The sequence below is a fragment of the Chinchilla lanigera genome, unplaced genomic scaffold (genome assembly GCF_000276665.1).
Source record: "Chinchilla lanigera isolate Chin_1 unplaced genomic scaffold, ChiLan1.0 scaffold00092, whole genome shotgun sequence".
Classification (NCBI taxonomy): Eukaryota; Metazoa; Chordata; class Mammalia; order Rodentia; family Chinchillidae; genus Chinchilla; species Chinchilla lanigera.
In genome coordinates, this window is record NW_004955493.1 from 2,544,867 (window position 1) to 2,558,443 (window position 13,577).

The 13,577-nt window shown below is 52.7% G+C and overlaps 1 protein-coding gene across 1 annotated transcript in view; it reads left to right on the forward strand.

The window, feature by feature from the left end:
• Prkcb (protein kinase C, beta) overlaps positions 1 to 13,577 on the forward strand; it is a gene marked incomplete at its 5' end in the record, with an annotated part of 315,029 nt that overhangs the window by 149,373 nt on the left and 152,079 nt on the right. Inside the window, 2 exon segments of the mRNA XM_005405341.2 lie at positions 8,179 to 8,290; positions 10,393 to 10,521. Coding sequence (XP_005405398.2) covers positions 8,179 to 8,290; positions 10,393 to 10,521 — 241 coding nt within the window.

A 13,577-nucleotide genomic window follows, 5' to 3' on the forward strand; every position in this document is an offset into this window, starting at 1 on the left:
CTCCTTACTTCCATTACATTCCCAATAAGAGCGTAGAAAGGATTCTTCCCCCTTCTTGATCTACCCCGATATAAATATCACACAATGTATACATGTATCAAAATATCACGTGGCACCCCACAATATGCACAATGTATCAAATGAATGATTTGAACATTTAAAATCATTAAGTAATTAAAAATAAAAAATACATATCCTTGAGGTTTTTCTGTAGTAGTGCAGAAATAATAACTGGGTCAAAGGGGAAAAGCATTGTGAGTGTGAAAGCATTTATACTTTTGGTAGACAGTGCTAAATTGCCTCCCACCTTCGGAATAATACTAGTTAGCCCATCCTCCTTGAATATATGCCAATACTCTGGTTGTCCGGCAGCTCCAAGGTTAAACTTTCCACTACTTCAACAGCAGAGTTCAGAAGAATCTGCTTGGTGTTGATAACTTTGCTCCGAAGTCAAACCAAAAATCTGACTTGAAAAAACTAGTGAGTGAAGGGTTGCATCTTGTGCAGGACACGATGGGTGACGCATCCATTCAAGCGCTGCTCTCGCCCAGACAATGCTTGTGTCAGTGCATTAAGATGTTCGTCATTGTACTTTCTTTTGTGCTTTGTTTGCACAAAGTATTGTAACTATGGCCCCAAAGAAAGTTAGTGACACGCGTGGTAAAGCTAAAAGGAAAACTGGGAGAACCATGATAGAGTCAAAGAGATCACTGTGAAATTTGTTAAATTTCGGAGAAATGAATTTTAAGTGTAACTTTTGGGCCTCAGAACCAATTATTTGGTTTTCTATTCTTTCTTATGGAAAAATACGTTCAGTTCTTGAACTTTGAAGAATGTGGACACGAACTCGGAATGGACTGAGTTCTACAGCTGAGGAATCGCTGTAGTTATCTGCCGCCGGAGCTCCCTAACAGAATTTATTGGGATGAACACTTTACAGTTCCATTTTAGGAGTTGTTAATTTCATTTTCGGATGTATTAGAAAAAGCATGGATCCTACAACTTCACACTCCTAAAGAGTCTCATTTAAAAATACTTCTATGAGGTAAAAATGACATGCTGAGTTAGAGGTGCCAAGAAAGCAGTATCGTACGTGGTGTGTAGATGTGCACAGTTATGGCGGCTCATGACCGAAGTTTGGGGGTGTTGCTGTGGTTACAGTTCTTCTTTGGAATAGTAAAATTGGGCACTGTGCCCCTGAGGACTTGGTTGTGAGCACCAGTCTGTGAAGTGGCTCCTGTTTCGTGGACAAGGAACTAGCGCCTCAGTGACGTCACTCACCTGTGGCCACACAGCTAACCCCAGCGCCTATCCTGGTCTCTCTCTCTGGGACCTGACATAGTTCCAAGTGGGATCTTCAGCTGGGCTTAGCCCTGCCACCCTACGCCCTGGAGAAGGTTCCTTCAGGGGCCTTGGGGCTGTCAGTGTCCAGGGAGGACAGGTGCGAACTTGCAGCATCCTTGCTCCTCCTCCGACCGGCCCTGTTGAGAGCGCCGTCTTTACCCCTGTGCCTCACTGCAGCCTCCTCCTACCCACTGCCTTGCCTGACCCCGGCCAGATCTCAGCACCCGCGAACCGAGGCACACAGTCCGCACACACTGAGGAGGGAGATTTTAAAATTCAGACTTGGAGGTTCACGTTTCTCGCTTTCCTTTCCCCTTTCCTCTCCCCTCCCCATCTCCTCCCTTCCCTTTTTCTCCCTCCCTGCCTTTCTCCCTCCTTCGCTCTCTCTCTTTCACTTGCTTTCTTCTCTGATGTAGCTTCCTTCCTCCTTAGCTGCCCCTGTCTAGAGTTAGGTCCTGGACTAAAGATGCTGAGCTGGGATCTGCCTGTGCTTTGGTGCTGGTGCCAGCGTTCCCTGTGAAGGCTGTGGTTTGGGGGAACCCTGAGTGAGTGGTCTCTGGCTGGTGCTACATTTGTATGAGACGAAGGGGGTCATCTCTGAGAAGGATGGAGAACAGTGAGACAGCCGGGTGGTGCTGAAAGAGCTATATCTCTGCATTTGGACAAACTTGGATTCCAGTCCTGGCTCCCCTTACTTGCTTTGTGACCTTTGACAAGTTGCTTCTATAAGCCTCAGTTTGCCATCTGCAATACCAGGGCAGTAATAACTTCTCCTATTATGAGATCATTATGAGCATTTAATGACGTGATGCAGAACCCTTAGTGCAGTGCCTGGCAGATAGTATGTATAGTCACAGTGAAAACCACAGTTGTCGATTATTTTTTGTTGTTATTCAGCACTCTCTTGAGTGAGGATCAGAAGGGAAAGGAGGCTTGGAGATCCAAGTTTAGCACTGCCTTGTACCAAGCAGATGGAGGGGGAGCCTCGATGGCGTGAAATCACGGGGAGAGGGTTGCAGGATCCTGTGCAAACCTGAGTCCTTGGGGTGGGAGCGATGTCGGGCATGGAGGGTGACTTGGGCGTAGGAATGCAGGAATTTCCAACTTGTTTGTGAAAGCATTTGATACTCACTGGGGTGTTTAGGGGGTGGGTTCACACAGGTTGAATCCTAGGCAAAGGACTGCAGAGAAGAGTGGCGTCAAGCTCAAATCCTCTGAGGGCCGGGTGAGAAGGAAGTGGTGAAGGAAGCAGGCCTGGAATGAGAGCATGGAATGCTTCTCCCAGCCCCTTCCCACGCTCCCTTTCCATGACCAGCAACTAAAGAGTTAACTCCCAGCACACCTGGTTAGCCCAGCTGATTGGTCCACCTCTTCCATCCTGATTGGTCATGGGGCAGAATGTGGAGGAGTGGAAAGCTGGTGGGAGGACCTTTGGTCAGTCCCCAGAAGTGTGTCTTTGGTGTCTCAACTTGTGATTGCTTAAAGGGAGCCAGAAGTTTACATTTTTAATCTGACATTTCATGACTTTTAAAGACAATCGACTAAATCAGATTTTTCAAAAGCATCTACGAAACAATCACAGCTTCTTTACAGGCCTCATATGACCTTGGGCTCCAGATCATGACCTCCGGGCATGAAGGCGGAAGCAGTAACAGGACAGACCGGAAGTGGTCTGGAGGAGTCCAGCCAGTGTGACCAGAATGGGGCAATCTGTCTGTGAAAAGACATGGTGGAAGGTCTGGGACACGGGGAAGCTGGATCTTCCAATGAGAACAACACCAGGTCACAGGGAGAGTGATGACTTAGAGGTTCCTAGATTCCTAGGCTCATCCCGAGGGTGGTTAGCAGCTGCAGTCTCACGTGCTGGTTAGGGCACCTATTTTCAGTTAAGGCCAGGGCTGACATTTAAGCTATGTACCAGCATGTCTGTTCCAGCTATAAAAATACTGACATATTTTTAAACCACGTAGTAAATAGCGGCAGAGCCTGTGAACCTCATCCTCTACCTTCCACTTACCCACACCTGCTTCTCCCAGCCCCTTCCCATGCTCCCTTTCCATGACCAGCAACTAAAGAGTTAACTCCCAGCACACCTGGTTGGTCCAGCTGATTGGCCCACCTCGTTCATCCTGATTGGTCAGTGGGCAGAACCTGAGCCAGAGCCAATACAAGGACTGTACCTTGACTATCTGCCCTGGTTGCAGCACCCTGCCTCCTTGGATTGGCTAAAGCACAGAAGAGAACTTTTAGAGGACACAGAGCAGCAGATGGCACAGGAAGTGAGGACACTAAGCCTGAAGGACTGGAACCAGGGGCTTTAACTCTGGGCTCATGTGAACTTTGTCTTTGCTTTTTTCTGTGCCTTGGAGCCTACTCTAAGAATCAGACACCTCAGGCTGGAACTGCACATTGCCTGGCTTCTACCTGCACTCCAGCAGCTCGGCAAACATGATTCTTATTTATTTGCTGTGCTGGGGATCAGATTGTGCACGCTGGTCAAGCTCTGTGCAGCTGAACTCCACCCACAGCCTCAAACGTGATTGCTCGAGCCAAGTGTCCACTTCTGCTCCCATCAGCTATGTGTGTAGTAGGAGCGTGGATATCTCAAAGTGCGGGCATGGCTGTTGGGACCGGCTGTCTCAGAGAGGACCCTGGGCCCATGCATGCGGGGACAAGCACCCTGGAAGATTCTCTGGGAGAATCCTGGAATTCTGAGGGCTTTAGGTGTGGGACTGTGACTGCTCCGTGCCATCCATCCCAGGGAGGAGGAGGCGGTCAGAACTCACTGAGGTTTATTTGGATGGTCCTAGGAGCTGGGGAGTTGGTACTGACAAGTGTGAACCCCGGTGAAAGTGGGGCAGGGAAATAAGGTTGGAGGAGCCTCCGCCAGCCCGTACATAATAAACCATTGAGAAGTAAACTTTTCTCTGCAGCTTGCCTAACTGGCCCCCCTCTCTCCAGCTTGGCTTTAATCTGTCCTGTACAGCTTTGTGTACGTCATTCTCCTAAAAAGCGTACACATGGCTCCAGGGCTCCAGTGGCTCACAGTGATGCCTGTGATCCTGTAGCTGCCACCACAGCTCATTACCCTCTTGCTATGTGTCAGTTATTGTGTGAAACTCTGTACTTCCAAAGTGTGGAAAGCCCTGGCAAGCCGCTTTATCGTTTAGTTCCTGGGTTTCCTCATCTGTAAAATGGGGGCAGTAAATAGTACCCACTTCCTAGGAAAATTATGAGGAGCAAATGAATTAGTGCCTGACAAATCCCTTAAAATAGTTCCTGGCATAAATAATTGCTCAGTAAGTGATAATGCTCAGTCATTAAATACTTACTGAGCCCGTCTATGTATCAAATACAGCATAAGCCCCGGGAGTACAACAGTTAGCAAAATCGTCTCCCCTTGCTTGCAGTTCAGAGATGCAGTTAAACATGCAATGGTAACTCAGTGGTTCGCATGCCTTAATGGGGAAGATGTGAGCGGGCAGGACAGCGTTTACGACCTTTTGTTTCTCTCTGTGATTAGAGTGTAATTTCCCTGAGAGGAGGCACTCTGTCATTTTTGGTCACAGCTGTGTTCCCCAGTGTCTAGGACGGACCTGGCCCTGCGTTAACATTTGCCGGCTGAGGGAATGAAGGAGGTGAGACGTTAGTTGCACCTGAAAGATCATGGGCTGACGGGATGGAGTTGGGGAGCGAGGAGAGAGGGGAGTGATGGGGTGTGGACCTCTCTCAGGAGGGCATCAGTTGGTGACCTTGACAAAACTGTTGTCCATTCTGGGTCACCACTTCCACCATGGGAGTGAAAAGCACCTTCCACAGGGCATGCGGTGAGGGCTGGAGGGCGTGCAGTGCAACCCCAGGCCGTACAGACACCTCTCAACGAATGTGTCCGCGTCTCCCTTCCCAATTGTCACGCCACTTGGTATTTCCTATTACTAAAGAGCTACGCGGAGATGGAGAAGGTTCTTCATCATCTTCAGTCATAAATACTCAAAGCCTTCTTCTGAAATTCCCCCACAGGCATATTTACAAAGGATGCTTGAAAAATACAGTGAATGTTTAAATAAAAGTTTTTATTACAGTGGAAGACACATTACCATTGCTCTCCTTCAGAACAGTCCCACTTGCTTTGGACACACTCATCCCATTGTTCGTGCCACTTTCCGAAGCAGTTCTGGAAGTGCTCTTTCACGAGTGTCTTTGCAAGGTGTGATAAAAACAGTACGGTGCATGTTGCTGCTGAGTGCCAACCAGCAGGAAGGCAGACTTGTAAGAACATTGCGGAGTGTCCTCGTGCACCTCGTCACTGCATCTGGCACCGTGAGCTTCTGGCTCTTCCTCAAAGTAAATGATCACAAAAGGTAAATGTTTCTGACGGTTCAGGGAACCGAGGCAGCCGTGATCATGCGGCTGAAGACGCTCACGAAAGAGGACTTCCAGAGCTGCTTAAGAAAGCAGGAAGAATGATGGGATCAGTGTGTTTGAAATAGGGGGGAGAAATGGCGGGGGATTACTGGCAACATGTCCTTATTGTAATAAATTATTTTAAATTTGAACACTGAATTTTCCAGTCATACCCTGTACATCAAGTTCAGCACAGTTGGCTTATAGATCGCTCAGATCACTAAAATAAGCTCCCAAGTGCAGCCCCTGTTTTGCTAAATCCCTTTCCCTTTTAGACCACAGGTCTGTTTTCTGTCCCCATGGTTTTGCCTTCCCCTGAACATCACACAAACGGAACCACACTGCGTGGAGCCCTTGGTGTTTGATGCCCTTCTCTCCGTGTAATGCTTCTGAGACTCCTACCTGCTGTGGCGTGCATCAGTACCTCCTCCCTTCTTATTCTGAGAAGTGTTCTCTTGGGTAGAGGCATCACTTCTTATCCCTTTACTTGCTGGAGGGTGTTTGTCTCCAGTTTGGGGCTATTCTGAGTAATGTGACTATCGGCCGTCATGTACAGGTTTTGGATAGACCGCGTTTGCTTTCACCTAGGACTAGGTCTCAGGTCACAGATCCCCGGGGGATGTTTAAACTTCATACGATGCTGCCAGCTGTATTCCACTGTGATTGTACCATGTTGCACCCCTCCTCTAACTGTAGCACGGTTCAGACGGTATTCTCTTCTCACCAGTACCACCAGATGTCCTGACACTGTCAGTCTCCATTTTCTAAAATTTTAATCATTTTAGTGAGTGTGTGGATTATTCATAAAATTTTAAAGTAGTTTTCTTAGGAGAAACATTCATCGTTGTATAGCATAGAAAATAACATCACTGAGTGTGTCGACGTATTTCCTCACCTGTTTTGTTTTCTGTGTCTGTAACCAGCACATGCATTTCAAGCAGGTGCCAGTACCTGGGTCAGTACACACGTGTTCATGGTGAGTGAGTGGAGGAGGAAAGGTTGGAGTGTCGGGGGCTCTGGGCTGGGATTTAAAGGACTGGTGTTAACTTTGGCAGTGTGGTACGTCACAGAGAAAATGACCTCTGCGCTGGGGAAGAGAAGGAGTTTTGTAGCTAGAACAGAGAAGGGACATGTGGGACCAGAGGCAGGTGAAGGGCCTGGCACGTCTGGCGGGTAGATGAGTTCTGCGTGCCGAGAACACGGTGTGTACGCAGGAGCATACGTGTCGGGGGGGATCACACTAGAGATAACAGTAACAGCAGCACGGAGGCTTGCACTTGCTGCTTACTCTGTGCCAGGTGTTCTCAGATCTCTGCATAGGTTAATCCATTTATTCTTCCCGACAGTCTTATGCTGTAATGATAGTCTCGGCACTATCATTATCTCCGTTTTACAGACAAGGAGACTGAAGCAGAAGAGGATTAAATAACTTGCCCAAAGTCATTGAGCAAGGAAGAATCCAGGCAGTTTATGCTCTGAGATCTATAGCTCAGTCATTGTGGTGTGCTGCCAGGTTGAGAGGGGCGTGTTTACGAGATAGGGAATAGCATGGGCTGCTGTAACAAATAATCCCCCAAATAGGACTTAAAGAAGACGTAAGTGAGAGTGTCTCTGAGGGTGAAGTCCAAGGCCGATAGGGTGTGTTTGTCCTTTCCACACTTGGCTCAAGTTCGGGTTCACGGTGGTCACTTTCAGCTGTCACCCTCCTGCAGGCAGGAGGAGGGGGGAGGGGACCAGGGAGCTAATGCCCATTCCTTTCAAGGGAATGACCCAGAAGCACACCCATCCCGTGGCCAGATCCCAGTCGTACGTCCGCCCCGTGCTGCAAGGGAGAATGGGAAATGTGATCTCCGAAGGGCAGCGTGCTTGCTGCTAAAGCCCCAGGGTTCTGCGAGTTAGCGGAAGGGCAGGTGCTGGTGGGAACCTAGCAGTCTCTACCTCTGCTCCCGCGCTATTCCGTGGACTTGGAACTTTTTGCTGCCGGTGATGAGGAACTGGCGAATGTCTTGTGAGTGGGGATGTTTCATGTCTAGAGTTGGGTTTTACACCAGTCCGGAAGCTTGTGTGGAAAATACGGGGGAGAGGGATACAGGAACAAGGGGGGGGGGTCTGTCAAAGTCACGTGACTGTCACTTGGTTTTGCTGCCTCTGGAGTGCTTGTTGCAGGTGGGAGCCAGGAGGTTGAGTTCTCAGGCGGCCCCGAAGGAAGCGTTACGGGCAGACGCGTGTGTGCAGGGGACAGGACTGGAGCAGTCAGCTGTCTCACTCATGAACCTGTTCAGCACCGTCTGCCCAGCGGTGTCCGGGCTCAGGGCGCCCGTGAAGGTTGCCGGGGCCACGTCCCGCTGGGGGTGAGTTCTGCAGGGACAGAAGTGTGGGTCTTCTGCACGCCAGACGCTGACCTATCTTGTTTGTCTCTCTTGGCCTCAGGACCCCCGGAGCAAACACAAGTTTAAGATCCACACCTACTCCAGCCCCACCTTCTGCGACCACTGCGGGTCGCTGCTGTACGGGCTCATCCACCAGGGGATGAAATGTGACAGTGAGTACCCCGCCTCGGCCCCTTCTGCCCACAGGCCGGACTGACAGGACGGGAGGAGCGGCTTCCTCGGGGTGTGGGGTCCAGGTCTGCAGCGCCGTTGCCCAGGCCCTGGGTGGGGCAGGGACCCCAGTCACCTATTACTGTGTGGTGACCCTTCCTCCCCGAGACATAGCTACTTGCTGAACTTGTGACTCTGCAGGGCTGCCCTTCGGGTCTGCACTGGGCTCAGGGGATGTCAGCTGGGGGTCCTCAGGTATATGTGGCGGGTGAGTGGTTGGGTGGGGCTTGTCTGGGCCTGGTTTCCAGGTTTCTAGGATGGCGGATTGTCCTCTGGGTGGTGGGGTGCCTGGGACCGGTGCTTCATCCTCAGTAGGCTCTCCGGGCCAGCTCCCACGAGGGCCACAGGGTTCCGAGCGCTCCCGGAGGGGAGGCCCACTGGCAGGCTCACTTCCCATCTGCTCATGTCCGCGTTGGACGCAGTGAGGCGCACGCTGGGGTTCAGTCAGTGTGGGAGGGAGGCTTCCGCAGGTGCGGTGCAGGCCGGCACGAACACATGGGGTCCGTTCCTGCAGCTGTAGGGCCCGGCTTCAGTGTGGATGCGTGGGTGGACACGCTCTTCTTGTAGAGAAGACCCGCCTCCCTACAGGGCCCAGGTTTACACAAGAAGAGAGAGAACAGGAGGCTAGGGCGGGCAAAGGCAGGCAGGGCCAGGACTCCTCCCTCGGCCCTGGGGCGCTGAGAGCTGTGCGGGCAGAGGGGCAGGGAGGCTCGGCGCGCTGGTGGCTCCTTGGCCTGTGGGCCTGCCGCGGGCTGGCGGTGGTGGGGCCGGTGCCCTGGCACTTGTGCAGAGACACACAGAGAGACAGAGAGACAGAGACAGGCGAGGGAGGGAGATGGAGGCCAGCACCGGGCGCACGGTGGAGCAGAGCTGTCCCGGGTATGGAGAGGGCAGCGAACTGCACGCAGTGACAGGGGCACGGGGAGAAGGGGGAGGGAGCGCTGGGTGACGCTACAAGGCTGGCGCTTTCTGCCCGCGGGGCTGGGACTCCTTGAACCACACAGAGCCCCCATGTGGGGCCAGCGCCTCTGCCTGCAGGCAGGGCTGGGTGGTGAGCAGCCGCCCAGGCTGGCGCAGGGCCCGGGCTTGCCCTTCCTCCTTGCTCTCTCTCTCCGGGCACCTTCTTCCCCATTTTGTAGCCTGCCGTGTCCTGGAGCTGGGGCGGGCTGAGAAGGAGCTGCTTGGCATCCCCTCCCCGGGCGCCGTTGGGTCTCCCGAATGCAGGCCCGGGGGTGGACCGCGTTCCGCTAGAGAATGCTGCACTCCCGGGTCAGCGTGCTGCAGCTGCACTGCTGCGCAGGACTCCGGGAAGTCAGGCCCGTGGGAGGGAACACACACGCAGAGCGCGGGGCAGGCGTTTTAGGTGCAAAAGCCGCACGAGACAGGGTGAGCCCCGACCCTTCACAGGTGTGCTTCGTTCCCCTCACCTGGGTCACGTTCATTCACGGGCGGACTCCGTGGTCTCCTCGACCTCCTTCCCCAGTTCTCCCCTGTCCCCCAGGGGCTGTGGGGTCCCAGTGGCACCCCTCCTGGGAATGCCCAGCTCGTCCAACGTGATCTCTAAGGGTGGGGGGGGCTGGAAGCGTTCCCCGCAAAGCACAGTTCTAGTTCATTCCCTTCCCGGAGAACCCAGCCCGCTCACACGTGTCCCAGTTCCTGGTGGTCTTAATTAAATGAAATTAAACGGAATGGTGTGCACCTCGACATCTTGGGGCGACATTCCTGCTGGACGTGGTGGGTGGGGCTGGGCTTGCTCTTGGCCTCACCCGATTCTTCCCTCATCACGTGGCCGGTGGCCTTGAGCATTCAGCTTGGTGTCCCGGGCGCAGGGCCTTGGGGGGTGCCGCGGATGGACAGGGTCCACCCCTTTTACCCACCAGGGATGGGGCACACACGGTGGGCCCTTCTGTGAGACCATGGGAAGCGCATCTGTTCTCGGCCCGGCACGGGACAGAACGGAGGGGGCCCCGCCGGCATGGGGGGCAAACGCCCGGCCCCGCCTGAGCCGGCCTGCGCCTCACCGCCTCCCTCTGTGCCCCTGCAGCCTGCATGATGAACGTGCACAAGCGCTGCGTGATGAACGTCCCCAGCCTCTGCGGCACCGACCACACGGAGCGCCGCGGCCGCATCTACATCCAGGCCCACATCGACAGGGAGGTCCTCATCGTGGTCGGTAGGTGCCTGCGACTCCTGCGCCGGCTGCAGGGCTCTCGACCCTGCTTGACCCAGGCATCCGAGGAGGGGAGGGGTGCCACGGGGCGGGGGGGGATCCTGGCACTTACAGCCTGTCCGTGCAAACGTGCACCTTCAAGGCTCAACGCTCAGTTCCACAGGCTGGCTAGGACTCAGGAGACGACCTGAGACCCCTCGACTTCTGATTCCTTCTTAAAACATCTCTGACATATAATTACTGTGTGTATTCACGGGGCATGGTGTACTATTTTGACACAGGCGTACAATGTGTAATGATCAAATGAAGGTAATTAATATGTGCATTGCCTCAAAGGTTGATAATTTCTTTGTGTAGGGAGCATTCAGGGGACTCCTGACTTCCGTAGGATCCTTCCTGCCCTATTTCCCGTTCTTCTGCAGTGTGTGATTCTGTTTCCTGTACTCAGCTAGCAGAGAGGTGATCCTGGCTCTTCCCGAACAGTTTAGTGGGAAGATGGAGCCTTGACGATCAATACTAGATTTAGGAGAATCCCGTATAGTGTCCTAGAGGAGGGTAGCAGGGTTCAATCCAGGGTGCAACCTGGGGCCTTGAAGGTATTTGAAATGTTTTTTCTTAACCCAACAGCGAGATGAGGGGAAGAAAAGAAGGTGGTGTCTGTTGCTGGAATGCACGGCTCAGGCAGACCTGGAATTCGGCTGTGCCGGACAGGCGGATACGCAGCCTTAAGCCGCGGTAAAATCTGCACCAGGCCAGACGGGAATGGAACTAGAACTGTGAGGGAATTCTTTTGCACAGGCGCGTGACACAAGCTGCCTTAGACTTTACATAACTGATCCGTGTGAGCAAGGTTTTATGACTTGCAAGAACAGGTCTGTTTCTGAGGCCCCAGCGAGGTCCAGTGGCTCTGATGTGCTGAGCCCGGGGTTGGGAGGGGCTTCCCTAAGCCGTCTAAAAGTTGAAAATAGATCCCTGTAAAATAGAATTCCTCTTTTAAATTGCAGCATGTAAAGCTCAGTGAGCTGTTAGAAAATGTACGTTTCACCGCATCATTTTTTTCCTCCAAGAGGAAGGCAAAAGGCTGCTTGCTTCTCTGTGGGAGGCTTGGGGTTTCCTGGGGGAGCCCCTGCAGACCCAGGTTCGAAGGAAGCAGCAGCTTCCCCTACAGAACGTTATTCTTGTGGCGCCCAAAGAGCAAAACCGAGACTCTGCTACCATCTAGTGTCCCTCTTCGGGAACTACACTCAAAACGCTACTGCGGATATCCACATACTACATACGTGATACACCCTGGGTTCTCAGTGTTGAGAATCTTACGTGTTACCTCTTTCGATTCTCACAACAGCACTGCAAGATCGCTGCTATATTCATTTCGTAAATGAAGCAGCTGGGGCTCAGAGCAGTATGTGTCTAAGAAGTGTGCTTCCGTTATTAATAATAAAACCATAGCTAACATTTAGTAAAATTTGAATGTGTCAGTCACTTAATGTGTCAAGCACTTAAAGGCAGTATCTTGTTTAATTTTTCAGGTAAGTATCACTACCATTCTGCCCATCGGGAAATGGGCTGGAGGAGTCACACACATCCTCACCTAGATCGTTTTGACTCTTCGGTGCTGTATTATAGATTCAGTTACTATTTTTAGCTTAAGTTTTGCTTCTGTCCGTCCTTCCCCACTATTTCCTTCCTCCCTTTGGGGTTCAGTTCGAGTAGCTGTTTGGGACCTTCTCTGGGGAGGCTCTGTTCTGATGGGGGCACATCCCGTCCAGGTCAGTGTCAGCCTCTTCCCTTTAATCATAGACGTGCCCGGCCTTGGAGTGTTAGGGTTCTCAGGCAATCCCAGGACACATTGATGAACAGGAAGCATTCACATTCTGGTGCCACAGGCCAGGTGGCTTAACGCCAGACATTTATCCTCGCGGTGCTAAGGAGGCTGGAGGTCCGAGGTTAAGGTGTCGGCAGGGTTGGTCTCTTCTGAGGCCTGAGGGAGCCTGTTCCATGCTTCCCTTGGTGGCTGGCAGTCTGCGGCGTCCCTCGGCCTGTGGTTATGTCGCTGCACCCTCTGACTGCGTCCTCACACGAGTTCTTCCCTGGGTGTCTCTGTGCCCAGACCTCTTCTACGGGACACCAGTCTTTGGGCCCCACCCTGACTGGCCCCACTTTCACTTGATTACATTTGCGAAGACGCTAGGTCCAGGTCCAGTTACCTTCACAGGTCCTGCGATAAGGAATTGAACATCTCTTCGTGGGGCCCCCAGCTCCACCCATCGTGGAAGGCAGGAAACTTGGCGCTCCCGTGAAGTCAGGGGCAGAATTTCTGCGTGCTTAGGGCTCTGGACGCAGGGATTAAACAGCTCCCCTGATTCAGGAGCACTTTGTGGTTGGCTGAGTGCTTCGCTGCTGGGTTGCTGGGGGAGGTAGTGTTGCTGTCGTCGGAGGGAGGGGCAACTAGGACCCGGCAAAGCTGAATGCTTGGATCGAGGTCACAGGCGGGGAGGGAGGCGCGCTGGGCACCGTGTCTCCGTGCCCGCCATTCGCAGCCCCTTTGCCAGGCTGGGCCAGCCAGTGTGCAGCATGGTTTTGTTGCTCCATCAGTGACACAAGAATCCTGCAGCTTTGGGTGTTTCTAGAACAGAGACAAGACGGGAGTTTCGGCTCAGATGACTGAGTCGGCTGCTTATGGCAGAGCAGCAGGTGGGAAAGGATGCGAGAGAGCCCCGCAGAGTGTGGCCCCGGCAGGGCTGTGTGGTCCTGGTCCCAGAGGAGCTCTAGACCAGACCTCGAAGCGCTGGCAGAGGTCCGCCTGCAGCCAAGGGAGCCGGGCTGTCCTGCTCCGGGTCAGGCCGTGCTGGAGGATGGCAGCGTCTCTCAAAAAGTATGCATGTGCTTCCAAAACTGCTATACAGATTCAATGCAATTCCCATTCCACTACCATTAGCATACCTCACAGATCTTGAGAAAATATGCCTTAAAGTCATCTGGAACCGGAAGAGACCCAGAATAGCAAAAGCAATCCTGGGCAACAAGGACAAGTCAGGTGGAATCACAATCCCTGACCT